Here is a 26,801-nt window from a genome sequence, read left to right as displayed (position 1 = left end):
AAACAGCCCAGCAGGAACGGGCACCTCTGAATGTCCGCTTATTAAAACCACCCTATTTCAACCAGGTGACCATGAATGAGATCACTCTCCTGAGGGTAACACAGAGAGATAAAGAACGGATGTTGTTTGAATGCCAGCAAACACCAGGACCATTCGCTGCAATACTTTGTTCTGCAATGATTCCCGACTACGTGCTACTGGCCTGGTGTGGTAAAGTGTCCTACCATGGAGGATGGAATAAGGCTTCCCTCCCCAGAAACCTTTTGCAAAGGCTTTGGGAGTACATCCAGGAGAGCTTTATGGAGATGTCCCTAGAGGATTTCCGCTCCATCCCCAGACACGTTAACAGACTTTTCCAGTAGCTGTAATGGCCGCGAATGCCAGGGCAAATTAATCATTAAACACGCTTGCTTTTAAACCAGGTATAATATTTACAAAGGTACACTCACCAGAGGTCCCTTCTGCGCCTTCAGGGTCCAGGAGCCCGCCTTGGGTGGGTTCGGGGGTTACTGGCTCCAGGTCCAGGGTGATAAACAGATCCTGGCTGTTGGGGAAACTGGTTTCTCCACTTCCTTGCTGTGAGCTATCTACAACGTCCTCCTCCTCTTCATCATCATCTTCCTTGCCCCCAAAACCTGCTTCCATGTTGCTTCCCACTCCTTGGACGGAGTCAAAGCACAGAGTTGGGGTAGTGGTGGCTGCACCCCCTAGAATGGCGTGCAGCTCATCACAGAAGCAGCATGTCTGGGGCTCTGAACAGGAGCGGCCATTTGCCTCTGTTTTTTTGGTAGGCTTTGCCTGAGCTCCTTAATTTTCACGCAGCACTGCTGCGGGTCCCTGTTATAGCCTCTGTCCTTCATGCCACCGGAGATTTTTTTTTAAATGTTTTGGCATTTTGTTTTTTCGAATGGAGTTCTGCCAGCACGGATTCGTCTCCCCTTACAGCGATCAGATCCTGTACCTCCAGTTCGGTCCATGCTGGAGCTCTTCGGCAATTCTGGGACTACATGGTTTCCTGTGCTGATGGGCTCTGCATGGTGACCTGTGCAGGTGAGCTCGCCATGCTGACCAAACAGGAAATGGGATTCAAAAGTTCGCGGGCCTTTTCCTGTCTACCTGGCCAATGCATCTGAGTTGAGAGCGCTGTTCAGAGTGGTCACAACTGAGCACTCTGGGATAGTTCCCGGAGGCCAATACCGTCAAATTGTGTCCACAGTACCCCAAATTTGACCCGGCAAGGTCGATTTCAGTGCTAATCCCCTCGTCGGGGGTGGAGTAAAGAAATAGATTTTAAGAGCCCTTTAGGTCGAAAAAAAGGGCTTTGTCGTGTGGACGCATGCAGGGTTAAATCGAGGTAACACTGCTAAATTTGACCTAAACTCGTAGTGTAGACCAGGCCTTAGACTTTGGAAATCAACCATCTTCTTCCTCTAGTCTTTCTCATTTTCACCACAGAGGACACTAGTCTATTTTCCTTCCCTAGGAAGCTGTTTTGTGAACTTTCCCATATTGCTTTGCCTATGTGTTTCAGTCCCATATACAGGGCCCATCTATAGGAAAGAATAGAAAGTTCAATTTTATATTCTACTCAATCTTAATCCCATCTGCTGACACTCTCAGGAAGGGTACAAGTTGTGATGGTGGCTTTTGGTATTGTGTACGCTTTTCCATCCATATTTTAACTATCAATTCCTTTCATACAGGTTACCACACAGTCTTTGGATAATGATTTTTGGTCACTGTTACTCTGATTAGACTGGCAATAGTATACGGAGTTTTTCACTTCTAGGAAACTAATGTCCTAAACCCTTCAATCCCCCAGTTACTTCAAGTTTTCTTTTAATTTAACCAGCATGTTGGTATAGAGTGCTTAATGTAGTCTATACTGCAAGATTAACTAATTAACACCTTGGGGATGACATCAGTTGAAGTCTTGAAATGGTTTTTTTGTGCTGCCTCCTACTGGTGAGAGTAGTAGATGTAAAATTTAAGCACACAAGTGAGTTTTCTTCCACTTTGCTAATTAAGGAACCTGTAACAGGATTATGTGGGTAGTTGAGGGAAATGAAATCTATAATTCCAGACACCCTAATTGCAGAACTATTAACTGTGGTTTGTAACCTGTCCTTTAAATCAGCTTCTGTACCCAATGACTGGAAGATAGCTAATGTAACGCCAATATTTAAGAAGGGCTCTAGAGGTGATCCCGGCAATTACAGACCGGTAAGTCTAACATCCGGGCAAATTAGTTGAAACAATGGTAAAGAATAAAATTGTCAGACACATAGAAGAACCTAAATTGTTGGGCAAAAGTCAACATGGTTTCTGTAAAGGGAAATCATGTCTTACTAATCTATTAGAGTTCTTTGAAGGGGTCAACAAACATGTGGACAAGGGAGATCCAGTGGACATAGTGTACTTAGATTTCCAGAAAGCCTTTGACAAAGTCCCTCACCAAAGGCTCTTACGTAAATTAAGTTGTCATGGGATAAGAGGGAAGATCCTTTCATGGATTGAGAACTGGTTAAAAGACAGGGAACAAAGGGTAGGGATAATGGTACATTTTCAGAATGGAGAGGGATAACTAGTAGTGTTCCCCCACGGACAGTCCTAGGACCAATCCTATTCAATTTATTCATAGATTATCTGGAGAAAGGAGTAAACAGTGAGGTGGCAAAGTTTGCAGATGATATTAAACTGCTCAAGATAGTTAAGAACTTCAAAAAGATCTCACAAAACTAAGTGATTGGGCAACAAAATGGCAAATGAAATTTAATGTGGATAAATGAAAAAATAACCTCAACTATACATACAATATGATGGGGGCTAGTTTAGCTACAACTAATCAGGAGAAAGATCTTGAAGTCATTGTAAATAGTAATCTGAAGATGTCCACGCAGTGCAGCGGCAGTCAAAAAAGCAAAACAGGATGTTAGGAATCATTAAAAAAGGGGATAGAGAATAAGACGGAGAATATCTTATTGCCCTTATATAAATCCATGGTATGCCCACATCTTGAATACTGCATACAGATGTGGTCTCCTCATCTCAAAAAAGATATACTGGCATTGCGAATACAGACTAACACGGCTGTTACTCTGAAACCTGGCATTAGAAAAGGTTCAGAGAAGGGCAACTAAAATGATTAGGGGTTTGGAATGGGTCCCATATGACGAGAGATTAAAGAGGCTAGGACTTTTCAGCTTGGAAAAGAGGAGACTAAGGGGGGATATGATAGGTCTATAAAATCATGCCTGGTGTGGAGGAAGTGAATAAGGAAAAGTTATTTACTTGTTCCCATAATATAAGAACTAGAGGCCACCAAATGAAATTAATGGGCAGCAGGCTTAAAACAAATAAAAGGAAGTTCTTCTGCACTCAGCGCACAGTCAACCTGTGGAACTCCTTGCCTGAGGAGGTTGTGAAGGCTAGGACTATAACAGGGTTTAAAAGAGAACTGGATAAATCCATGGAGGATAGGTCCATTAATGGCTATTAGCCAGGATGGGTAAGGAATGGTGTCCCTAGCCTCTGTTTGTCGGAGGGTGGAGATAGATGGCAGGAGAGAGATCGCTTGATTAGTACCTGTTCGGTTCACTCCCTCTGGGGCACCTGGCATTGGCCACTGTTGGCAGACAGGATACTGGGCTGGATGGACCTTTGGTCTGACCCAGTATGGCCATTCTTATGTTATGCACACACACAGTGGATTGAAAGGTATTCTGTTGGAGGAGAAAGTATGTGTATTTGTATTGGTATTTACAGAGGCTTGTTGGGGTGGCGTGCTGGGAGAAAAGCTGAGCCCTGATTAGGGGGCGGGGCTTCTCTGAGTAGGCATCCTATCAAGGCAGGCACCCAGCCAGGCAGCAGCACAGACAGCTGCAGCGGCACAGGAGCCAGCAAACAGAGCTGTAAATGGGGGAGTTTGAAAGGTGAGTCTGGGGGGAAGACTAAGAGCCAGGCAGAGGAACAGACAACCTAGAGAAGGGAGTGTGGGGTGGTCTGGTAGTGTTTTCGTGCTCGTTGGGGGCTTGTTTTGCTGTGGGTGGGTGGTTTGGTGTGGTTTGTGTTTCCCAGACTGACAGGACTTAGGTGGGAAGGCGATGACAGACACAGAGGCAGCAGTGGGAGTGACCCAAGCAGTGGAAGACACATTGAAGATGACTGGATGTAGAAGCTGTGGCATGTACATGATCCTGGAGGGGGTACCTGAAAAGAATTTCGTCTGCATGAAGTGCCACCTGATAGAGCTGATGGAAGAGAAGATCCTAGGATTGGAGATGCAGGTGGAGACTGTGGTTGAGTTTAGAAGGGGGTTCGAGCAGATGATGGGGCAAAGACATGAGGAGGCTGAAGGGAAAAGCTCAGACTTGCAGATGGAAGCAGGACCGAAGTACTCTGAGGGGATACTGCTGGGTGAGGAAAGTGGACCGTGGAAGCATGTGACTAAGAGAACCAGGCAGAGGAAAAGACGGGGCAGTGAAGGAGAAATAGAGCTCAGGAACAGGTTTGCGGAGTTGGAAAATGAAGAAGGGGCACAGCAGGTGGTCACTGAAGGTGAGTGAGCAAGGAAAAAGAGAAGAGCAGATCATCCTATTGGAAGAGGGCAGGAGTCAATGGAGATAAAAACACCATATGAGAGTCCTAGGAGGATACGGGATGGGTTAAAGAGGATTGCAAGGGACAATAGGAATCGAGAGGACTTGCAGCCAGATGGAACAGAGGATAGACTGGAGAATCGCACCATCGCCAGGTAAAGGCAGGTCTATGTGATTGGGGACTCATTACTGAGAAGAATAGACAGGCCTATAACAAGAGCTGATCCAGAGAACAGAAGGGTGTGCTGGGTGCTAAGATACGGGATGTGGACCTGAGGCTGAAGAGGATCCTAACGGGAGCGGGAAAGAATGCATTGATTATCCTTCATGTGGGAACAAATCATACGGCTAGCTTCTCGCTGGAACATATCAAGGGAGACTATGCCAGGCTGGGGAAGACGCTAAAGGAAATTGAGGCTTAGGTGATCTTCAGTGGGATTCTGCCTGTTCCTAGAGAAGGGCAACAAAGGTGTGACAAGATTATGATGCTCAACAGATGGCTCAGGCAGTGGCGCTATAAGGAGCGCGTTGGAATGTATGGTCACTGGGAAGCATTCATGGTCAGAGGACTGTTCTCTCGGGATGTTCTTCACCTGAGTAAGGTGGGAAATAGACTTCTAGGATGGAGGATGGCACAACTGATCAAGAGAGCTTTAAACTAGGAATTCGGGGGAGATGGTTGGGAGATGTCCAGGTAATCTCCATGCCAGTTATTCTTTTTGAGAGGGAAGAAAACGAAATAAGAAAGGATACAGCCGTGGGTAGGAGAATGGACATAAGGTGGAAGGGCAGTGTACATACCAATCTAATAGGTAATATTGGTGGTAGAATGTCTGTGCCCAATCGGGTAAAGAATGTGAGCAAAGCCAAACTGCAAAAATTAAGATGTTTGTACACTAATGCGAGGAGCCTAGGTAACAAAATGGAGGAACTAGAGCTACTGGTGCAAAAAGTGAAACCAGATATTATAGGGATAACAGAAACATGGTGGAATAGTAGTCATGACTGGAGTACGGGTATTGAAGGGTATGTGCTGTTTAGGAAAGACAGAAATAAAGGCAAAGGTGGTGGAGTAGCATTGTATATCAATGATGAGGTAGACTGAAAAGAAATAAGAAGTGATGGAATGGATAAGATGGAGTCTCTCTGGGCAAAAATCACATTGGGGAAGAAAGCTGCTAGAGCCTGCACTGGGATAGTGCTTGGGGTGTGCTATAGACCGCCAGGATCCAATCTGGATATGGATAGAGACCTCTTTAATGTTTTTAAAGAAGTAAATACTAATGGGAATTGTGTGATCATGGGAGACTTTAACTTCCCAGATAGAGACTGGAGGACAAGTGCTAGTAATAATAATAGGGCTCAGATTTTCCTGGATGCAATAGCTGATAGATTCCTTCACCAAGTAGTTGCTGAACCGACAAGAGAGGATGCCATTTTAGATTTGGTTTTGGTGAGCAGTGAGGACCTCAAAGAAGAAATGATAGTAGGGGACAACCTTGGTTAGAGCGATCATGAGCTAATTCAGTTCAAACTAAATGGAAGGATAAACAAAAATAGATCTGTGACTAGGGTTTTTGATTTCAAAAAGGCTAACTTTAAAAAATTAAGGAAATTAGTGAGGGAAGTGGATTGGACTGAAAAACTTCTGGATCTAAAGGCGGAGGAGGCCTGGAATTACTTCAAGTCAAAGTTGCAGAAACTATCAGAAGCCTGCATCCCAAGAAAGGGGAAAATATTCATCGGCAGGAGTTGTAGACCAAGCTGGATGAGCAAGCATCTCAGAGAGGTGATTAAGAAAAAGCAGAAAGCCTACAAGGAGTGGAAGATGGGAGGGATTAGCAAGGAAAGCTACCTTACTGAGGTCAGAACATGTAGGGATAAAGTGAGAAAGGCCAAAAGCCATGTAGAGTTGGACCTTGCAAAGGGAATTAAAAGCAATACTAAAAGGTTCTATAGCCATATAAATAAGAAGAAAACAAAGAAAGAATTGGGACCACTTAACACTGAGGATGGAGTGGATGTTCAGGATAATCTAGGCATGGCCCAATATCTAAACAAATACTTTGCCTCAGTCTTTAACGAGGCTAATGAGGAGCTTAGGGATAATGGTAGGACGACAAATGGGAATGAGGTTATGGAGGTAGATATTACCACATCCGAGCTAGAAGCCAAACTCGAACAGCTTAATGGGACTTAATCGGGGGGCCCGGATAATTTTCATCCAAGAATATTAAAGGAACTGGCACATGAAATTGCAAGCCCATTAGCAAGAATTTTTAATCAATCTGTAAACTCAGGGGTTGTACCTGACTGGAGAATTGCTAACATAGTTCCTATTTTTAAGAAAGGTAAAAAAAGCAATCCAGGTAACTACAGGCCTGTTAGTTTGACATCTGTAGCATGCAAGGTCTTGGAAAAAATTTTGAAGGAGAAGGTAGTTAAGGACATTGAGGTCAATGGTAATTGGGACAAAATACAACATGGCTTTACAAAAGGTAGATCGTGTCAAACCAACCTGATCTCCTTCTTTGAGAAGGTAACAGATTTTTTAGACAAAGGGAACACAGTGGATCTAATTTACCTCAATTTCAGTAAGGCATTTGATACAGTTTCACATGGAGAATTATTAGCTAAATTGGAAAAGATGGGGATCAATATGAAAATTGAAAGGCGGATAAGGAACTGGTTAAAGGGAAGACTACAGCAGGTCACACTGAAAGGTGAACTGTCAGACTGGAAGGAGGTTACTGGTGGAGTTCCTCAGGGATCGGTTTTGGGGCCAATCTTATTTAATCTTTTTATTACTGACCTTGGCACAAAAAGCAGGAATGTGCTAATAAAGTTGCGGATGACACGAAGCTGGGAGGTATTGCCAATACAGAGAAGGATCGGGATATCATACGGGAAGATCTGGATGACCTTGTAAACTGGAGTAATAGTAATAGGATGAAATTTAATAGTGAAAAGTGCAAGGTCATCCATTTAGGGATTAATAACAAGAATTTCTGTTATAAACTGGGGATGCATTACTTGGAAGTAACAGAGGAGAAGACGGACCTCGGAATATTGGTTGATCACAGGATGACTATGAGCCGCCAATGTGATATGGCCGTGATAAAAGCTAATGCGGTCTTGGGATGCATCAGGCAAGGTATTTCCAGTAGAGATAAGGAGGTGTTAGTACCGTTATACAAGGCACTGGTGAGACCTCAACTGGAATATTGTGTGCAGTTCTGGTCTCCTATGTTTAAGAAGGATGAATTCAAACTGGAACAGATTCAGAGAAGGGCTAAGAGGATGATCCGAGGAATGGAAAACTTGTCTTATGAAAGGAGATTCAATGAGCTTGGCTTGTTTAGCCTAAGCAAAAGAAGGCTGAGGGGAGATCTGATTGCTCTCTATAAATATATCAGAGGGATAAATACCATGGAGGGAGAAGAATTATTTAAACTCAGTACCAATGTGGACACAAGAACAAATGGATATAAACTGGCCATCGGGAAGTTTAGACTTGAAATTAGATGAAGGTTTCTAACCATCAGAGGAGTGAATTTCTGGAATAACCTTCCAAGGGAAGCAGTGGGGGCAAAAGACATATCTGGCTTCAAGACAAAGCTTGATAAGTTTATGGAGGATATGATATGATGGGATAGCCTAATTTTGGCAATTAATTGATCTTCGACTACTAGCGGCAGATATGCCCAGTGGCCTGTGATGGGACGCTGGATGGGGTGGAATCTGAGTTACTACAGAGAATTCTTTCCTGGGTGTCTGGCTGGTGAGTCTTGCCCACATGCTCAGGGTTTAGCTGATCTCCATATTTGGGGTCGGGAAGGAATTTTCCCCCAGGGCAGATTGGCAGAGGCCCTGGGGGTTTTTTGCCTTCCTCTGCAGCGTGGGGCACAGGTCACTTTTACTGGAGGATTCTCTGCACCTTGAAGTCTTTAAACCATGATTTGAGGACTTCAATAGCTCAGACATAAGTTAGGGGTTTGTTACAGGAGTTGGTGGGTGAGATTCCATGGCCTGCGTTGTGCAGGAGGTCAGACTAGACGATCATAATAGTCCCTTCTGACCTTAAAGTCTATGATTCTATGAAAGTGAACTGAGCAGGCTTCTTGTTCTTATGTAGCGTCCTAATTGGCTCTTCAGAATGGAAGTTACTGACTGAGACCAAAGTTATGTTAATGTTACTTTCACTGGCATCATGTTTAGATAACTTGTATGAGTTTTACATTGCTCAGAACATTGACTTGCTTCTTGAGTTTCTCATGTTTATAGTGCACTTGCTCTTGAATGAATTGCAAGCTAGATGGTTCAAGGTTCAAACTGTTTTTCTCCTCCAGATCATGTAGAAGAGCAGATTTCGTATGAAGATGGGATTGTTGGTGTTTATGCGTAACCTGCTGCTAGCCCTTTGTCTCTTTCTGGTACTTGGATTTCTTTATTACTCTGCATGGAAGCTGCACCTTCTCAGATGGGAGGACACAAGTAAGTATAGGAACTCTTGCCGGTCCCTCTTTAAATGCTTATGAAGTAGTTGTTACATGGTGATGTGGTTTTGGTTTTGTGTGTTTCAAGTTTGACAGTAGTAGAGTGATGGGAATAAATCCAATCAATTGCTGGAGCTTCAGCATACTGTAGGGGTTGAATTTGTAACTATTTACAGATCCTCTTCATGGCTTTGGATTATCAATGGGTACAAGAACAAAGTTCATGCATCTAATATACCAATTATAGGCTTGCAATTTTTAGGTTTTATTATTTTTTTGTGGAATGGGATCCTTAATTATATTGTCCAAACTAATTGACCTTTGGAATTATTTGTATCTGTTCTGGGATGAGGTTTTGTTCACTGTGTATTTTTTGATCCTTTTTGCTTGTGGCAAACAGGTAAAGCAAGGTGGTCTCTCTCTCCAGGTGCTTTTGAATTTCTTCAGCGGGCTTCTCTTTCCATCTCTGGATTTTTACATTCTCTATCCAGCATCGCCTTATTTCTTCCTTACATCAGTCCTCATTTTCCCTTTCTCTATTACCTTCAGTACTTGCCAGTTATCTGTCATCTTGAAGGATGTCTCCTCCATCCAATTGAAAAAAGCTTGTCCTTATTTTTAAGTTATGAAAACAGTTACTCAAATACATGCTGATTATGTAATGTTCCTTTGCTTATAACTTTGGTCTGCAACTGTTTTTTTCACTACACTATTTCTGTAGTACAGGGTACTCCTCACTTCCACCTCTCTTGGTTTCTTATTGCATCTTGTCTAATGACTGAGTTAGTGAGCTATAAGTACCCGGCTCCCCCTTACAACATCATTCAGACAGAAGGAATGCTGTTATGGAGTTTGTTTTTAACTTGTCTGGTATTCGAGTAGGTTAGAAGATACTTTAGATTGTAAAAAGAAAAGGAGTACTGTAGCTCATGAAAGCTTATGTTCAAATAAATTTGTTAGTCTCTAAGGTGCCACGAGTCCTCCTTTTCTTTTTGCGGATACAGACTAACACGGCTGCTTCTCTGAAACCTGTCTTTAGATTGTAAGACCTTCTGGGCAGGAATTGTCTTTGTGTGTGTGTTCAGTAAGCAGCACAATAGTGCTTCAGTCCTGATTGGGGCCTTTGGGTGCTACTACAATATAAATATTAATAGCTACTGCTATTAATATCCTGGGGGAAGTGCTTTCATTCTGAATGGAAGGAACAAGCTAAGTGAGGTTTTGAAATTAATGCAGTGTGCCTGTCAGTCTGTTGAGAATGCTGTGTATCTTCATCCTCTTCTCTTCTCTTCTCAACAGCATCAAAAAGTGTTGAGGCTTTCCAGAGCCTGTTGAAAGACATGGTTCCTACCCAAACAGATCACAATCTGATTTTAATTTACGTATGCTATCTGTGCTTTGTATTGTACGTGGTGCATGGCAAGATGTTAGTACAGGCTCTGAATTTCCTTGGTTTTTTTTTTTGTATGTTTTTATCTTTTGTTCATTTAGCTTTGTGTGTAGTATGCTAAAATGACTGATGATTTTAATTCCAACATGATTCTTCATGTGGTAATGACAAATGCAAACTTCTTGTTCACCCTTTTAAGTCAGTACACGTGACATCCCAGATCTCCAGGAATTTAACATGTGAATGCATGATACTGTTGGTTGCTACAGGACACAGCCTAGCAGAATAGCTTCTAAAAGGCCTGCTTTCTGAGCAGGTTTCATATCCCTATAATGCCCAGACACAATGAGATGACTTCAGGATGAAGTAGCAGCTGTACAAATACACGGCAAAGGATCCTGTTTAAGATGCAGCTTACTGATCTCACAGACTGATAACTCTTTCTCTGTTGTTATCTGTTAGTACATAAACTGTAATGTTCCTGGTAACATCGTATGTTTTATTGATGCAAAGGAGCACTTACAGTTACTGGTGTAAAAATGCAAGCTTTGCTAAGTCCAGGCAAGCCGCAGGTTCCCTTTCGATTCTAAGTGTGTGTGTGCTGCATGTAGTTGATTCCCGCCCCGCCCCCCGCCCCCAATACTCACGCGACTTCTTCTTTCAGAGAGGAAGTTAACTTGCATTAACCCCCAGCCCACCCTGGCCCCAAACCCTAGGGGGAACTACATACAAAAACCTGTTAAAAGGAAGTTAGGGATGTAAAGTCTTAAGAAACTTAAGAAATACCAAAAGTAGGGTTGCCCAGGCATTCAGTATTCTTTTTTCCTTATTATTCAGTGTGTGCCCTTACCATGTAATTAATGGCTATACAGCATACACATGAGAGAGCAGAATTAAGGTTGGCATTTACTGACTTAAGTACTTGACTTGACACCCTAAATATACTGTTTCTTTATGTAATTCTATATACTCTTTCTTCACCGTCTATAACCAATGGTTTTGTCCTGACTGAATGACTCTTCAGCTTTTGTGGTGTGGTGTTCATCTCCCTTGCCATTCTGCTCCAGTCTTTGTACTACCAGCAGCATGAAATTCTCTGTAATCCTGATGACTGACGCATCTGTGCTGTCTTCAGAGATCATGATTCTAGTGAGTTTAACTCTTACGTTGTGCTTGGCATAGAGTGGTATGGTGTACAGTGAAAGGTGTATGCCATGAAAGTGGCCTACTTCATAAACCTTTGCATGCACTTTGGTCTCTTTTCGGTGCATTAGAATATGCTTGTGCACCAGACTGTTAGATGAGTGTGAATGGTGGCACAATGGTGATACTGTAAGGAATCTAGCCATACTAGGCTTTAACCTTTGGATATCTAAGCAGTTGCTGTACCATTTGAACTAAAGAAGAATGCATGGCCAAAAAGCTTCCTTAACAGACAGTTAAGGTTCCATCGAGTTTAAGGCCAGAAGGGACCATAAGATCATCGAGTCTGAAGCCTGCGGTGAATTCTGGGCTGTTCATCCCGATATCCTTATATTGGGCTCAATGACTTTAGCTAGACTAAAGCGTTTCGGTCCTCAGGAGACTAAACATTGAGTGCCATAGGCAAAGAATAGGAGAGATGTCACCAATGCCTGAAGTCCCTGCCACGTCAAGGAATTGATTAGGTGAAATATGCCTAGATGATCCTAGCAGGGGATCCATGCAGTAGAGCAATGGTTTTCAAACTTTTTTTCTGGGGACCCAGTTGAAGAAAATTGTTGATGCCCGCGACCCAATGGAGCTGAGGGGTTTGGGATGTTGGAGGGGCTGCAGGGTGAGGGCCAGGAATGAGGGGTTCAGGGCTGGGGCGAGGGGTTGGGGTGCAGGAGGGGGTCAGGGCTCTGGGCTTGGGGTACAGGCTCTGGGGTGGGGCTGGGGATGAGGTGTTTGGGGTGCAGGAAGGCGTTCCAGGTTTGGGGGGAGGCTCAGGGCTGGGACAGGGGGTTGGGGCACAGGCTTACCTCCAGCAGCTCCCGGTCAGCAGCGCAGCCGGGTGCAGAGGCAGGCTTCCCACGTGTCCTTGCACCGTGGACTGTGCTGCGCCCTGGAAGCGGCCAGCAGCAAGTCCGGCTCTTAGGTGGAGGCGCGCAAGCGGCTCTGTGTGGCTTTTGCCCGCAGGTACCGCCCTCCCCACAGCTACCATTGGCCAGGAATTGGACAATGGGGGGGTGGGGGCAGTGCGCGGAGGCCCTTGGACCCGCTGCTGGCCACTTCCAGGGCACAGCGCGGTGTTGGAACAAGTGGGCAGTAGCCTGCCTTAGCTGGGCAGCACCATCAACGGGACTTTTAACATCCCAGTCGGCAGTGCTGGCCAGAGCCGCTAGGGTCCCTGGGTGCTGAGCAAAGCAACCCAGTGCCTTACATGCTACGACCCAGTACTTTGAAAAGCACTGCTGTAGAGGAAGGTGATAGTGAGAGTCCTCCCGAGGTCCCTGCCAGTCTGATCTGGGGGAGGGTGGGGTGGAATTCCTTCCCACGACAAAATCTGGTGATCAGTTGGACCCTGAGCCTGCCTGGCTGGTGCATCTAAGAAATAGGATTATCTGTACCAACTCAAAAAGAAAAGGAGTACTTGTGGCACCTTAGAGACTAACAAATTTATTTGAGCATAAGCTTTCGTGAGTTACAGCTCACTTCATCGGATGCATTCAGTACCAACTCAGAGCCTAGTCCATTCCATTCCAAGTCCCATTACCAGCTCTGGCTAATCTCTGATCCTTTAGAGAAAGTTGGGAATATATCAGGCCAATTGTCCATGGGGGTGGGTGGGAATATCTTTCCTGACCCCTGTAGGCATCTGTCTGAAGCATGAGATTTGATCACAGTTATTGTCTTAATGCAGAGCTACAAGTGTTATGAATATGTTCAGCGCAATGCATAGCTTCCTGTTCTCCCCATGGCCTGTGAAGGAAGGGAATGAACAGCGTGATTCACCATCAAGACCAACCAGCCTAAACTTCTCTGTGTCTCTTTTACACATACACACACACTTACACACACACACGAATTTATCCCAGAAGCTGAATTCAAGCATGCTTTTAGAAAGATATCTAATTACATCTAATGACTCCAAGCGGTGTCAAAACTACCACCTTCCCTGGTAAGCTGTTCTAATGTTGAATTTTGTTTACTGCTAAGAGATTGCATCTTGTTTCAAGGTTAAGTTTGTCTAGCTTCAAAATCCAATGGCTGGAAGCTGTTATGCTTTTGTCAGCAAGGTTGAAAACTCCCACGCTATCAGATATCTTTTTCCATGTGTAAGTACCTCTACACAGAGATTAGGTCACCCCTGAACCTTCTCTGTGATAAGTTTAGTTCCTTAAGCCTCACAGTGTAAGGTTTGTTTTTCATCCACTGGATCATGTTTTGGGATCCTCTTTCAAAATCTTGCTAATATTTTCGCATCCTTTTTCAAGCGAACTGGACACAGTACTCTAGCATTGATCTTATCAATAAGAAGTACAGAGGCAAGATCTCTTCCCTACTTCTACTTTATATCCCCTTCTTATACATCCAAGGATCACATTAGCCCTTTTTGCCACAGCATTGCAGTGAGTGCTCATGTTAGGGGTCATTGTAGGTAATCACCTCAAATCCCTTCTCTGAGTCACAGCTTTGCCAGCCAGTCTCCCATCTGGGTAGATACAGATTGCATTCTTTGTTTCCAGATGTATTACTTTGTTAAAACATGTTTTGTTGGATTGTAATGGTCTACAAAGGTGAATTGCATCACTCTATCAGTAACCAATCTGTCCTTGTTATTTAATACCCCCCAATCTTTGTCATCTGCAAATATTACCAGCACAGATTTCATTTAATTATCTAGATTGTTAATTTAAAAAAAAACAACTGAATAGTGCTGGACCAAGCACTTATCCCTGCTAGAGACCCTGCTAGATATGCCCTGCTCCTTGATGTTTTCCCAATTAGCACCAATATTTTGAGATCTGTAACTGAGCCAATTTTAATCCATCTAATGTGTAAGCCCTGTTAGTTCCATATAATGCAAATTTTTAAATCAAAATGTCATGTGGAACGAAGTCAAATGCCTGGGAGAAATCCAAGTATACTGTATCAGCATAGTTGCCTTTTATCAGCTAGACCTCCAACGAACCAAAACAAACCAACAACCACCCAGGGTCTTTGGGCAAAATCTGCCTTCTGACTGGCATTAATTATATTTTTAGCCTCTAATACTTTGAAAGTCCTGAGTTAACCATTCCATTATCTTACCCAGGATTGATGTCAAGCTAACTGGTCTATAGTTCCCTGGGTCATCCCTTTTGTGTGCCCTCTCTCTCTCCCTCTTTTTTATTTTTTAAATGCATATTAACACTAAATGGTCGGCAGCCCTCCAGTCCTTTGCAGTTTTGCCGGATATCCAAGGTTTGTTAAAAATTAACCTTAGTGATTAATAGAATCATAGAATATCAGGGTTGGAAGGGACCTCAGGAGGTCATCTAGTCCAACCCCCTGCTCAAAGCAGGACCGATCCCCGACTAAATCATCCCAGCCAGGGCTTTGTCAAGCCTGATTCAGAGAGCTCCTCAGCTTGTTCTTGGAAGACTCTTGGGTGTAAGTTATCTGGCCTGTGGAATTGAAAGTGTTTAATCTGGCCTGTGGAACTGAAAGCGTTTAGCAGATGTTGCATCATATCCTCCTTTGTTACATATGGTAAACTTTTTGTTCCATCCGCAATACCATATGGGATGGACATATCCTTCTGGTTTGTTTCAAATATAGACCAGTAATATCTATTGAATACTTCAGCCTCTTCTACATCACTATTTACAATTTTACAGTCTGCATCTAGGAATGGACCTGACACAGTGTTTTTCTTGTTCCTAATAATTGTTAAAAATTTCTTCTGACTGTCTTTAACCCTGTTGGACATTAATATTTCATTAAGGGAATCCTTTAGCTTCCCTTAAGTCAACTACATTTTTAATTTGTAACTTATATTCACTGCAATTTACTTTCTCTCTCTTCCATTCTTATTTATTTTATTACTGCTTTTACATCAACTTTTAACCAGGATGGCTTCTTGTCCAGTGTAACTTTTTTTCATGTCAGTGGAATCATGGCTGTTTAGGTATCTGGTAGGATGTCCTTAAACAGTTCCCAGTTTTCATTAACACTTCCCACTTTAAATTTAATGTTCTCAATTATGCTGACAGTTGTTTTAAACTTGGAAAACTGGCTCTTTTAGAGTTCCAAATATATATTATATTGGTCAGTGCTGTGTTCTCTTTGCACAAAGTAAATGTACCCTGATTGCGATCACTGGTGCCTAGGTAATTGCTGGTCTTAGGTCAGCAACTAATTCTTCCTTGTTTGTCAGAATGAGGTCCAATATTGATTTATGTTGGGCCTAATTGGGGGTGGGATGAGGAGGGACTCTGTACATCCTTTCTGTAGCATAAGTGTGAAATGGCCCATTTATCTCAATGGGGTGCTGTCAGCTGAATGAGGACACCCTATAGAGATATTACATGTATTGAACATGCCTGTTCTTGTTTGCCTTCACAGACTCAGTCTGTCATGCCTAGTGAACCTGGCGGGAATTCAGTGAGCATCTCCCAGCACAGAATTGACGAACTCTTCTTGTGTAATTTTTTCCCATGGCACCAAGTCCCTCTCGTATCAGCCCAGTGACAAACTATCATACTAGGCTTTATATCATGGGCACAATAATGCCCCCAGCCTGTGCCAGGATGGGGTTTGGCACTGGAAAATTACTGGTGGAGTGCTGAAATTCCTCAAACTGGCACTCACCCTTCTCTTCCAAAAGATAAATCTGCAATAACTTGAAATATTTTGTTTTCTAAACTGGTTCTTGATAGTGTTTAGTATTTGAGCTTAGGGGCAGTCCAAGGACAAATGGTTCCAAATATTTGAGAATTAAAAGCAGGTGATTTTGAGGTGCTGTAACGTGGGAGCTCCTTAACCAAATGACCCAAGACTTGCACTGTCAACATGTACTCCAGCCCCTTAACTGTTATATGTTTCAGAGTAGCAGCCGTGTTAGTCTGTATTTGCAAAAAGAAAAGGAGGACTTGTGGCACCTTAGAGACTAACAAATTTATTTGAGCATAAGCTTTCGTGAGCTACAGCTCACTTCATCGGATGCATGCAGTGGAAAATACAGTGGGGAGATTTATAGCAGTTTTCAAGAGACCTATGCATGTAGACTTTAGAGCTGATTTTTTTTCAAGGTGCTCTCACAAAGTTGCTCAGCTGTCAGCATGGAAGTTACTATCGCTCCTCCATAATGCCAACCAGTGTCCCCTCTAATTTTTTCCATCCAGGTGCAGAATGAATTTTGTTATGGGTAGCACCAATATCGAGGTAATATGTGGATGTGTGCCATCACCTCCATACTTTCATGGCAGCCCTTATCCCACTAAGAGCTCACAAGGTCCTACTGCTAGTACCATCTTAGGGATGGTCTGTCTTTAGGTGACGTCTGCAATACCTATCTGTTCATGCCTACAAGCCTCCTTCCACAAGGATCAGTACATGCTTAGCAAACTATACATATAAATGCACCACTGAAATGCAGCCACCTCCAAGGAGGAAAGTCAGCAGCCAGCTAGGCCAACAGCACAGAGAGCACTATGCAGTAGTTTGGAAAGAGAAGGGGAATTTTAGTGAGGAAGAATCTTTTCCTCTTATGCAAAATGCTTGAAATATTCAGTGTTCAGACTGGGTTTCATCTGTAAAGGTCCCATATGAATGTAAAATATAATACCGCAATTTAGAAATCAAAGTAAATGTTTCTTTTTAAATCAGGACACGAAGGCTCAAAATAATTTTTAAAAAACACTCATATTCCCCTTACTGCCATCCTCTTGTATTAACAATACAAAGCACTTTAAAAAGTTCTATAAACTATTCAACCTTCATGTTGTTTATATTTTTACACTGGATCAGCTTGGACAGTTAAAGTAGCACAGTCAAGTTCACCTTCAGATTCTCATACACAGATAAAATGTTCCAATGTCTCAGTTATTACAGTGAAACACACACAGCTCTGTAAATTTACACAGCACTTTACAAACACATGGACTCAGGCAAAATTTCACTTGACTTGAAGTTCTCCCACTTCTTTCCATGAGGCAACTCTCATGAGTAACAGCTACATGAGTAATACTTTACAGGATCAAGCCCCTAGATAAACCATATGTCCTCCTTCCCACAAAAAGCTTTGCAAACACTACGAGGGGAGGTTTAAATCCACAACAGGGAATTTTTGTCACTAGAAATCAGACAAAAACAGTCACAAAAACATTTCCATTAGTCCTAGTTTTGGTAAAACACAAATCAAAAAGCCAATATTTAGTGTTTTTCATTTATAAATATTGGTGTTTTAGAGAGGAAGGTCAATATCATTATTCCAACCTGGAAAATGGGGAAACTGAGGCACAGTGTGGGTTGAGTTGGGGTACAGAATAAACATCCCAACCTGTGGCCAGAACAGATACATACCTTCTTTGCAGTTGCTGTACCAGACCCTGTGGTTCCTGCACACTGGTCTGGTAACATTCCTTGCCATGTCCACTGGATACATGTAACCATGGACTTTTTCCATTCCTTGGCCCATTCCTTAAGCCCCTTTCTGTAGTGGCCTATGCATAGCTAGTGTGGAACCCAGTTCTGTCACATGCAGGAGGTAGTGTCCTCTGTGCGTTCACTGAACAGTTATCCATTCACATGTAGTGTAGCCATGACAGTTCTGCTGCACTCGGGGACTTTGTGTGGCAACCTATGTTCCTGGGTGAATTTCAACAAATCTGTGCAAAGCTGACATTCACCCTAATGAGGGTTGCATACGGCAACAAACGGACCCCGTAGTTTTCCCAAGGGGAGCTCAACCAAAATATACTTGTTTATCATCAGAATTTGTCTTAACTTTATTTGTCTTACCTAGAGACTGTTCCTTTGCAATCTGTAATTGGGAAAGGCTCACTCCTTCAGGCTGATACTTAAAACTTTCATGGAATGCTTGACACATGCTCTTACTTCTGAATTCAGAGCACAGTTCAAATTGAGGGACAATGTTATATTGTTCCAGTGACTAACCTCAATGCAAGTAGATTTCTGCCAGCTGATCCAAGTAACTGGTCTCTCATGCAATGGTAAGCCAGGGACAATGAAGTACTAATTTTGCTATTTTTTAAAAGCATGAGAAAAAATAATGTAGATGTAGAGTAATGGAGAAAAAAATTAAATGTTAGGTAATGGCCAAGAATGAGGTTTATAAGACCTTTACATGAAGCTAAAACTTGCTAGAAGCATCTCTCTGGCAGACTACTGACTGTTTGTTTTATCAAGGCATTATCTCCTGGTTATTCAGATGGTGACAAAACACATTCTGGTGATCAAGATACTATGTTGACCGGGGAGAGAGGCGTCTCTCCGGTCCCCGCCGCTGGCTCTTTGGCTCTAGATTGACAGCTCCCTTTGCAGTGGATGTTGGTGCTGCTCCTTTGGCAGTGCCAACGGGTGGCTCTTTTGTTGAAAGCGTTTTGTTGCACACTCCAGGGCCCTCTTTCAGGAAGAGGGCTAAGGAAAGAGAACTGGTAGAAAAGTAGGTCAAATATGTAAACATCGTTGTTGGTTGACAAATTTAAGAAAGCTACTTGCCAGCATGCGGGTCGCACCCTGAAGGCGTGTCTACACTTAAAACGCTGTCGAACTTCAGTGAAGACACTACTACGCTGATGGGAGACCTTCTACCGTCAGCATAGTGAATCCACTTCTGCTAGAGATGGTAGCTATGTCGACAGGAGAAGCTGTCTACACTGTCTACGTAGTGCTGTATACACTGGGGGTTAGGTTGGTGTAACTGCGTTGCTCAGGGGTGTGGATTTTTCATGCTCCTGAGCAGTATTGTTATACCGATGTAAGTTTGTAGTGTAGACCTGGTCTGAGTGTCTGTGTATAGCTACAGCCGTGGTCCAGCAGCTCTGACCCCAGCAGCCTCTCAGTACACATCTGTCATGCTCTGGCTTCCACCGGCTTTGGTTATCACTTGCAGGGTGACCCTAACACACTCCTAGTCCTGGATTTCCCCCCCAAAACATATGTTTAGCATGGGACAGTGCAGACATATTAGATCCGTTGCCCATCTGAGGAGATCAAGATACAACAGTTTGCCACTTTAAATGGAGTTACTGCCACAGTTTACTACATTGGATTAGTTTTGATTAGAGGATAAAACAAGTTTATTTAACTACAAAGAGAGAGGTTTTAAGTGAATACAAGTACTAAGACATTAAAGTCAGAAATGGTTACAAGAAAAGTAAAGATAAAATGCTATTCTTGAACAAACTAGCCTTGGTTCAAGGTGAAATTCTTACCGCATATTTCTAGTAGCATTGCTGACCCAGTTTCAGGTCAAGATCTGCTTTCAAGGTCCAATGACTGGCTTCTTTTGTCCTCTGAGATGAAAGAGAGAGATGGATAAGGAGAGAGAACTTGGAGTGGTTTTTTCCCCTCACTTTTATAGTTGTCACCTTTTGAAGTGCATTTTCCAGAGAGAGACCCCTGCATTTTCCAACTCAGAGAAAAGAGGCTTGGAGTCTTGTGGGAAAGAGGTTTCATGCCATTGTTTGCTAAGATGCAGAATCTGTTTGTTCCTGTCCCCCTTCCTTACCAAAGAATGGCTACTTGATAGGTGATGGCCCATCAGCTTTGATGGCACCAAGCTAGAGGCATCAACTTGTCCTTTGTCTTTTGAGAAACAGATTTACCCATTCCTCAGACTTGTCTGGTATAAACACATTACTCATGATTTCAGCTTGTGTTCATACCTTTACGTGTAATATTGCTACATGCATTTCATCATGATATTGTTGACCAGCAAGTTATTAGTTTTTAAATGATACTTTACAAGGCATTTTCTGTGCAAAGATTATTACAGTAGCTTGTTGGGTGTAAATCCAGGGGTTCATTCCAGCACAACCTCCTGGGTCAGAATTTTTGAGTTGGTTTGCTCTCTTGAGTTATTACAACATCCTTGGAAGAAGGACAGTATGATCCTACAAGTTATTTCTCCATTTTATTTTCTTTCAGTTGTGTAATATTTCTATCAATATATCAAGTATAAAAAAAACCCTCTCTGTGCTTTTGATATTCTTGTCAAAACTTAAATAGTCAAAACAGTAATACTGTGGTGTTGGACTCCAAAAACTTGTAGCTGGCTTTTGAAACCATCCCTTAGAGATATCTACTGATGTTGGCTTCATATTGAAATCAACAAGTGAATTCTTACGCTTTGCTTCATGTTCCTGTAAGTTCCTTTTCCAGTGCTGTTTCTGCAAGAACGGTCAAAGGGATGAAAATAAGGGAAATAGACTTTGTTATAAGACAATTTTAAACATTCTGACATCGGTTTTCATGGGGACAGAAGTGAGACTTTTAAACTGTTGAAACTGGCTCAACTTCTGGTTGCAGGTTCTGGTTCTGCTTCCATTTCCCTAGAAATCCACATCGGTTTGAGATTATCTCAAATAATGCTAAGCTGTTGAAAAGGGAATTAAAAAAACCTTTTTCTTACACTATCTACTGATTTTTTTCCCCTCCTCCAACATAAAAATTGCATTTCTGCCAACTTTGCATTCTTGCATTAAAATCTATCTTAATCTTTTTAAAAACAAACATTTTAAGTAAACTGATTTTGTGCATGCTTCAAGATGTACATACTGTATCCCACCCTCTTTAAATGGCTGAAAGCTTTGCAATGTACCCGATTTGTGTGTAGGTCTGGTGTAACTGTACATCTTGTGTTACTGTTTGCTGTATATGTTCTATATTCAGTGACAGAAGTATTACATGTACTGGCATCTGTTTCCTCAAATACTCTTCAGTAGATACCCCCCAAAACCCCCACAATTGAGGAAGATGGTCAATTGGTTAAAAAGTTACTTGATTTCGAAGGGAATTGAAGGCAGCTAAAACTGTGTGTGCGCATGCTCACATGCACACACACACATGGGAGAAAGGTGATCTTGATAGTAATGAATATAAATCAGACACTAGGAATTGTAGAAAATTATAATGGAAGCAAAGGAACACAAGGAGAAATCTATGGCTAATAGAGAGAAGGACAATAAGAAGGAATTAAAAATATATATGGGAAACAGAAAGTATCCTAACAATGGTATTGGTCCATTACTAGATGGAAATGGTAGAGTTATCAATAATTATGCAGAAAAGGTAGAATTGTTCCCTAAATATTTGTTTTGTGTTTGGGAAAAGACAGAGGATGTAGTCCTATCATATGATAACACTCTTTCTAGTCCTCTGGTATTTCAGGAGGATATTAAACAACAACTACTAAAATTAGATGTATTTAAATCAGTAGGTCAAGATAACTTGCATTGAAAAGTTTTAAAAGAAATGGCTGAGGAGCTTCCTGAACCACTAATGTTGATTTTCAATAAGTCTTGGAGCACCAGGGAAGTTCCAGAAGACTGGAAGAAAGCTAATGTTGGGCTAATATTTAAAAAGGGTAAACAGGATGATCTGAGTAAATTATAGGCCTTTGGTCTGACATGGATCCTGGGAAAGATAATAGAGTGACTGATATGGGACTCGAGTAATAAAGAATTAAAGGAGGGTAATGTAATTAATGCAGATCATGGGTTTATGAACGTTAGGTCCTATCAGACTAATTTAATATCTTTATTTGATGAGATTACAACTTTGATGGAGAAACGGGGTAATGTTGATGTAATATACTTAGACTTCTGTAAGGTATTTGACTTGCTACCACACAACTTTTTGATTTAAAAAAAAAAAAAAAAACCTAGAAAGATCTATAATTACCATGGCGCACATTAAATGGATTAAAATCTGACTGATAGGTCTCAAAATGTTAATTATAAATGGAGATGCATACACAGGGGACTCTCAAGTAGGAGTAGAAAGGTTATTTTACCTCAGAATTTGGCACAGGTGTGAATGCTGCTGGAATACTATGTCCAGGTCTGATGACTACAATTCAAGAAGGATGTTGATGAATTGGAGAGTGTTCAGAAAAGAGCCACAAAATGATTAAAAAATTAGAAAATGTGCCTTAGATTCAAGGAGCTCAATCTATTTAGCTTAGCAGAGAATGTTAAAGGGTGACTTGATCACAATCAATAAATACCTACATGGGGCACAAATATTTAATAATGGATACTTCAGTTTAGCAGAGAAGGTATAATGTGATCCCATGGCTGGAAGTTGAAACTAGACAAATTTTGACTGGAAATGCCTAAATTTTTAACCGTGAGAGTACACTGCAATAAAAGGCTGCGGCCGGCCTGGGTCAGCTCGAGCTTTGGGGCTATAAAATAGCAGTGTAGTTGTTTGGCCTCAGGCTGGAGCCCAAGCTCTGAGACCCCATGACGGGGGAGGATCTCTGAGCTTGGCCTTCAGCCCGTGGTCAAACATCTACGGTGAAATTACATAGCCTTGGAGTATGAGCCTGAGTCAGCTGACCCAGGCTCTGAGAATCAGAGCCAGGGTTTTTTTTATTGCAGTTCAGACATACCCAATGTCTCCTTTTGTCTCTCAAAGCTAAGAATGTATGAAATAATTTTAAAAAATAATAAACCTGAGTAGTTTCAGGTTTGCTCAGACAGATACCGTTGACATTGCCCTAGGTATGTCAAGAAAATGGGGGAATATGATTGCTTATCTCAGTCTAACACTCTTACATATCCTCAGTGTCCACTAGAACTCTATAGCTGCATTGCCATTCACTGAAGCCTCTCTGGCTCACCATTGTACTGGGGAATTCTAGCCAACTGTTGGCCTATATCACAGAGCAGAACAAGGCTCAGTCAGGGGCAGCCAAACATGGTGTCCTAGAGGGAATTCTGAGGCCAGGGATGAACATTTATCAATATCTGGCAACTCTTCAGGGATTTGTGAGGAGTAGGTAAATGGTTGAGTATAAGTTAGGCTTAGCTAACTACTGTTTAAGTCTAACCTAATGTTGGCCAAAATCTAAGAGTTTCTTTGCCCCTCATTCCCCACTCTTGTGCATTTTCCCCACTGTCTTCTACATGTTTGGGAAGAGCACAGTCCTGTGATCTCTGACTGATGGGTTGGGACATTGCTTGGAGAGGGCAGGTTAGGCAAGTACCGTAACTCTCTATTGCCTGGTTTTCAGAGCTTGTAAGGTTAGCCAGCCTCGTGTTCTGCAAGGTGCAAGGCAGTGATAGGCTTCATTAACTCTGTATTGACACTGTTTTTTGGCAGTGAATTTCCCTTGTCTTTTTGAGGAATTGATGATAGTGAGAGGGTGATTGAGGCACTTCCTGTGTATTCATTGTTGCTACTCACTAGCTTGAGTTAGCAACGGGCTCTCCGAAGTCTCTATTCCATTTATAGGGGGAAGGGACACTCCTGCAAGCCTCCTGTGCTGAAGGGTGAAGCGGGTCATTTTCAATGGAACGAGAACACCCTTTTAGATGAATACAGCTCTGAGAGGTGTGAACTGTTCCATTCATCTCAAGTGGTTGTGACATTACACTCCATATTCTTTATGAAAATATGCTTATGATATGGATATGACAAAACTGAGATGTACTTTATGCAAGGTGGCTCATGTAAGGTGTCATTAGAAAGGTTATGATTTACTGAATGTGATTATCCAATTTGTATGCCTGTATCATTTCTGTATCTGAAGTTAGAAATATTGACCATATATCTGTATTTCAAATGTGCTACTTTGGGTGTCACCCACAACTAGCCCTTCAGGTACAACAGTGAAAAGCCAGACAGGGCTGATGGCCCATTACCAAAGACAATGGATTGTGAAAGGGCTTAGTTGTCCAGTGGATGCTCCAGACAGCCTACAAGTAAAGGCTACCACAGCCCTGCAGAGACATGGGTCTGAGTTACATTGTACTCCCAACCCCCCTCTCCCCCCCCAAATGCCAGTGTTTTTCCACTGCAAGACAAAGGGTTCCCACCATACGCAAGAGCTGTATAAGGCAGGGGAGTGACATCATTGTGGTTCTCCTCTGCCTCCCCACCCAAAGAGACACTGAAAAACACCTGGAAGCAAGAACTGAACTGGGGGGAGAGAAGTTGATCCCAAGCTGGAAGGACGCCTGGCTTGTGAGTAATAATACCTAAAGTCTCAAGTTGCAGGCCAGTGCGGCTGCCTTTCAAGACTCTCTGTAATCTCCCTGTGACAATATTTAGGGTGAGAAATTACTATTCATAGCCAATTTCTTTAGTGAATCAAGCTTAGTTTGCATGTTTTGTTTTGTTTGTTTAGCAAACAGAATAAAGCAGATTACTATTTCTTTAATCACTTAAAATCTGCCTTTTATAGTTAATAAGATCTGTTTTGTTTATTATTAAACCCAGTTTATGTAATTTCTAATGGGGAGGGGGCAAGAAGTCATGCATATCTCTCTTCACATTGAGGGAGGGGGCAAATTTATGAGCTTACGTTGTACAGATTTCTCTACAGCACAAGACAGTATTATATTGGGTTTATTCTCCAAAAAGGGCTTACACATGAGTGCTGGGTGAGTCCTCTCTCACAGAGCTGACTTCAGTCTGTGTCTGCAGCTGGGTATGGCCGTGTGTATGTGTGTGTGCGCGCTGCAAGAGGCTGGAGAGCCTAATTCAGCAAAACAGGGAGAGGGAATCCAGGCTGGTGGAGCAGGAGAGTGTCAGTGAAACCCCAGTACATCAGGTGGCATCCTGGACGGGGCGTCCAACCCGTCACAGTGGTGGTCTTATCCCCCTCCCTACTCTTGCCATTGTGTGTCTGGTACATGTACAGACCAGAATGCCTGGTCTTCCTTCCACAGCACATGTACTGACATTGGAATGTTACAGAGTAGATTAGCGTGGCCCCTGCGCAAGGATGAGATGCAAATTTGTGATGCGTTTCCATGCCTGTTTCTAGTTGCAAAAGTCGTCATTATGCTTAATGCTGCTCTGCAGAGAAGAGATTCATCCTGGCTGGGAGTCTTGTGCCAATCTCTCTGTTTTCTTTTCTTTGTGATCTCTAGGTCCATCCTATAGCAGCCTAGCCTCACATCACCATAGCAGTCAGCATATCCTACATGCAGTACTACTCCTCAGACTGTCCTGGGTGGAACTTGCATAGATGACAGTGGGGATACATTTGTGGGGTGCTGAAGTACTTCAAAATTACAGACACTACTTACACTTTCAGAAGAAGCACCATGATGGCTCCAGGCGCCAACCAGAAGCAGATTGAAAGCACTAAGGGGCACAGGAGATGCTTTGAGTCATGATCCTTGAGTTAAAGGAGCAGTGCTTGTTCCTCTAAGGCAGCGGTTCCCAAACTTGTTCCGCCGCTTGTGCAGGGAAAGCCCCTGGCGGGTCGGGCCAGTTTGTTTACCTGACGCGTCTGCAGGTTCGGCCGATCACTGCTCCCAGTGGCTGCGGTTCGCTGCTCCAGGCCAATGGGAACTGCTGGAAGCGGTGGCCGGTACGTCCCTTGGCCCGCGCCGCTTTCAGCAGCTCTCATTGGCCTGGAGCAGCGAACCGCGGCCACTGGGAGCAGCGAACTGCGGCCACTGGGAGCCACGATTGGCTGAACCTGCGGACGCGGCAGGTAAACAAACCGGCCCAGTCCGCCAGGGGCTTTCCCTGCACAAGTGGCGGAACAAGTTTGGGAACCACTGCTCTAAGGGCTGCTGTACACTGAAAACTTATATTGGCATAGCTATGTCTTTTAGGAGTGTGAAAAATCCACACCCATCAGAGGTGTAGCTGTGCTGACCTAACCCGTGGTGTAGACAGCGCTAAGGTGATGGAAGACTTTTTCCTTCTGTTGATCTAGCTACCACCTGTTGGGGAGGTGGATTAACTACAGTGATGGGAGAACCCCTCCTATCTCTGTACTGAGTGGCTGCACTGAAGCGCAAAAGCTGCACAGCTGGGGCACTGCAGCTGTGCCCCTGTAGTGTTTCAGGTATAGACTAGCCCTCAGTCACCACTTGAATGTGAGCTCAGTGTGTCTGTCACAAAGGAATTCCTGAAGAAGCAATAGGTCATGAGAATGCAAATTGTCTGTAAGCAGTGGTACTAAAGCTTTTATAGTGTCATGACTTTTGTAATATTTCTCAACCAGTCCTTTGTATTGTTGAGCAGCTGGGGAGCTCTTGGGAAATCTCTTACTTTTCTTCTGCCTCTTCACCAAAAAAGTTATATGAATTGGATTATATTAAAAGTAGCTTTTGTGGTGCATGGGCTTGTTCCCTATCTCAGAATCTCCTTTCAAAA

The 26,801-nt window shown here is 42.9% G+C and overlaps 1 protein-coding gene and 1 non-coding gene across 10 annotated transcripts in view; both read left to right on the top strand.

The window, feature by feature from the left end:
- ST3GAL3 (ST3 beta-galactoside alpha-2,3-sialyltransferase 3) overlaps nt 1-26,801 on the top strand; it is a 402,838-nt gene that overhangs the window by 42,189 nt on the left and 333,848 nt on the right. For 8 of the 9 annotated variants that reach the window (XM_074961912.1, XM_074961917.1, XM_074961911.1 and 5 more), the window contains one exon: nt 8,948-9,092. In XM_074961912.1, the coding sequence (XP_074818013.1) occupies nt 8,972-9,092 (121 nt within the window). In that variant the 5' untranslated portion in view covers nt 8,948-8,971. Of the gene's footprint in view, nt 1-2,204; nt 2,224-8,947; nt 9,093-26,801 lie in introns of those variants that run through there. The other variant, XM_074961915.1, reaches the window with a different exon arrangement.
- On the top strand, nt 25,340-25,445 carry LOC141993073 (U6 spliceosomal RNA). The gene has a single exon (XR_012640766.1). It is a non-coding gene; the product is annotated as a U6 spliceosomal RNA (small nuclear RNA).

The sequence above is a fragment of the Natator depressus genome, chromosome 8 (assembly GCF_965152275.1).
Source record: "Natator depressus isolate rNatDep1 chromosome 8, rNatDep2.hap1, whole genome shotgun sequence".
Lineage (NCBI taxonomy): Eukaryota > Metazoa > Chordata > Testudines > Cheloniidae > Natator > Natator depressus.
Note: the sequence above shows the minus strand (reverse complement) of the source record. Positions and strands in the feature narration are given on the sequence as shown.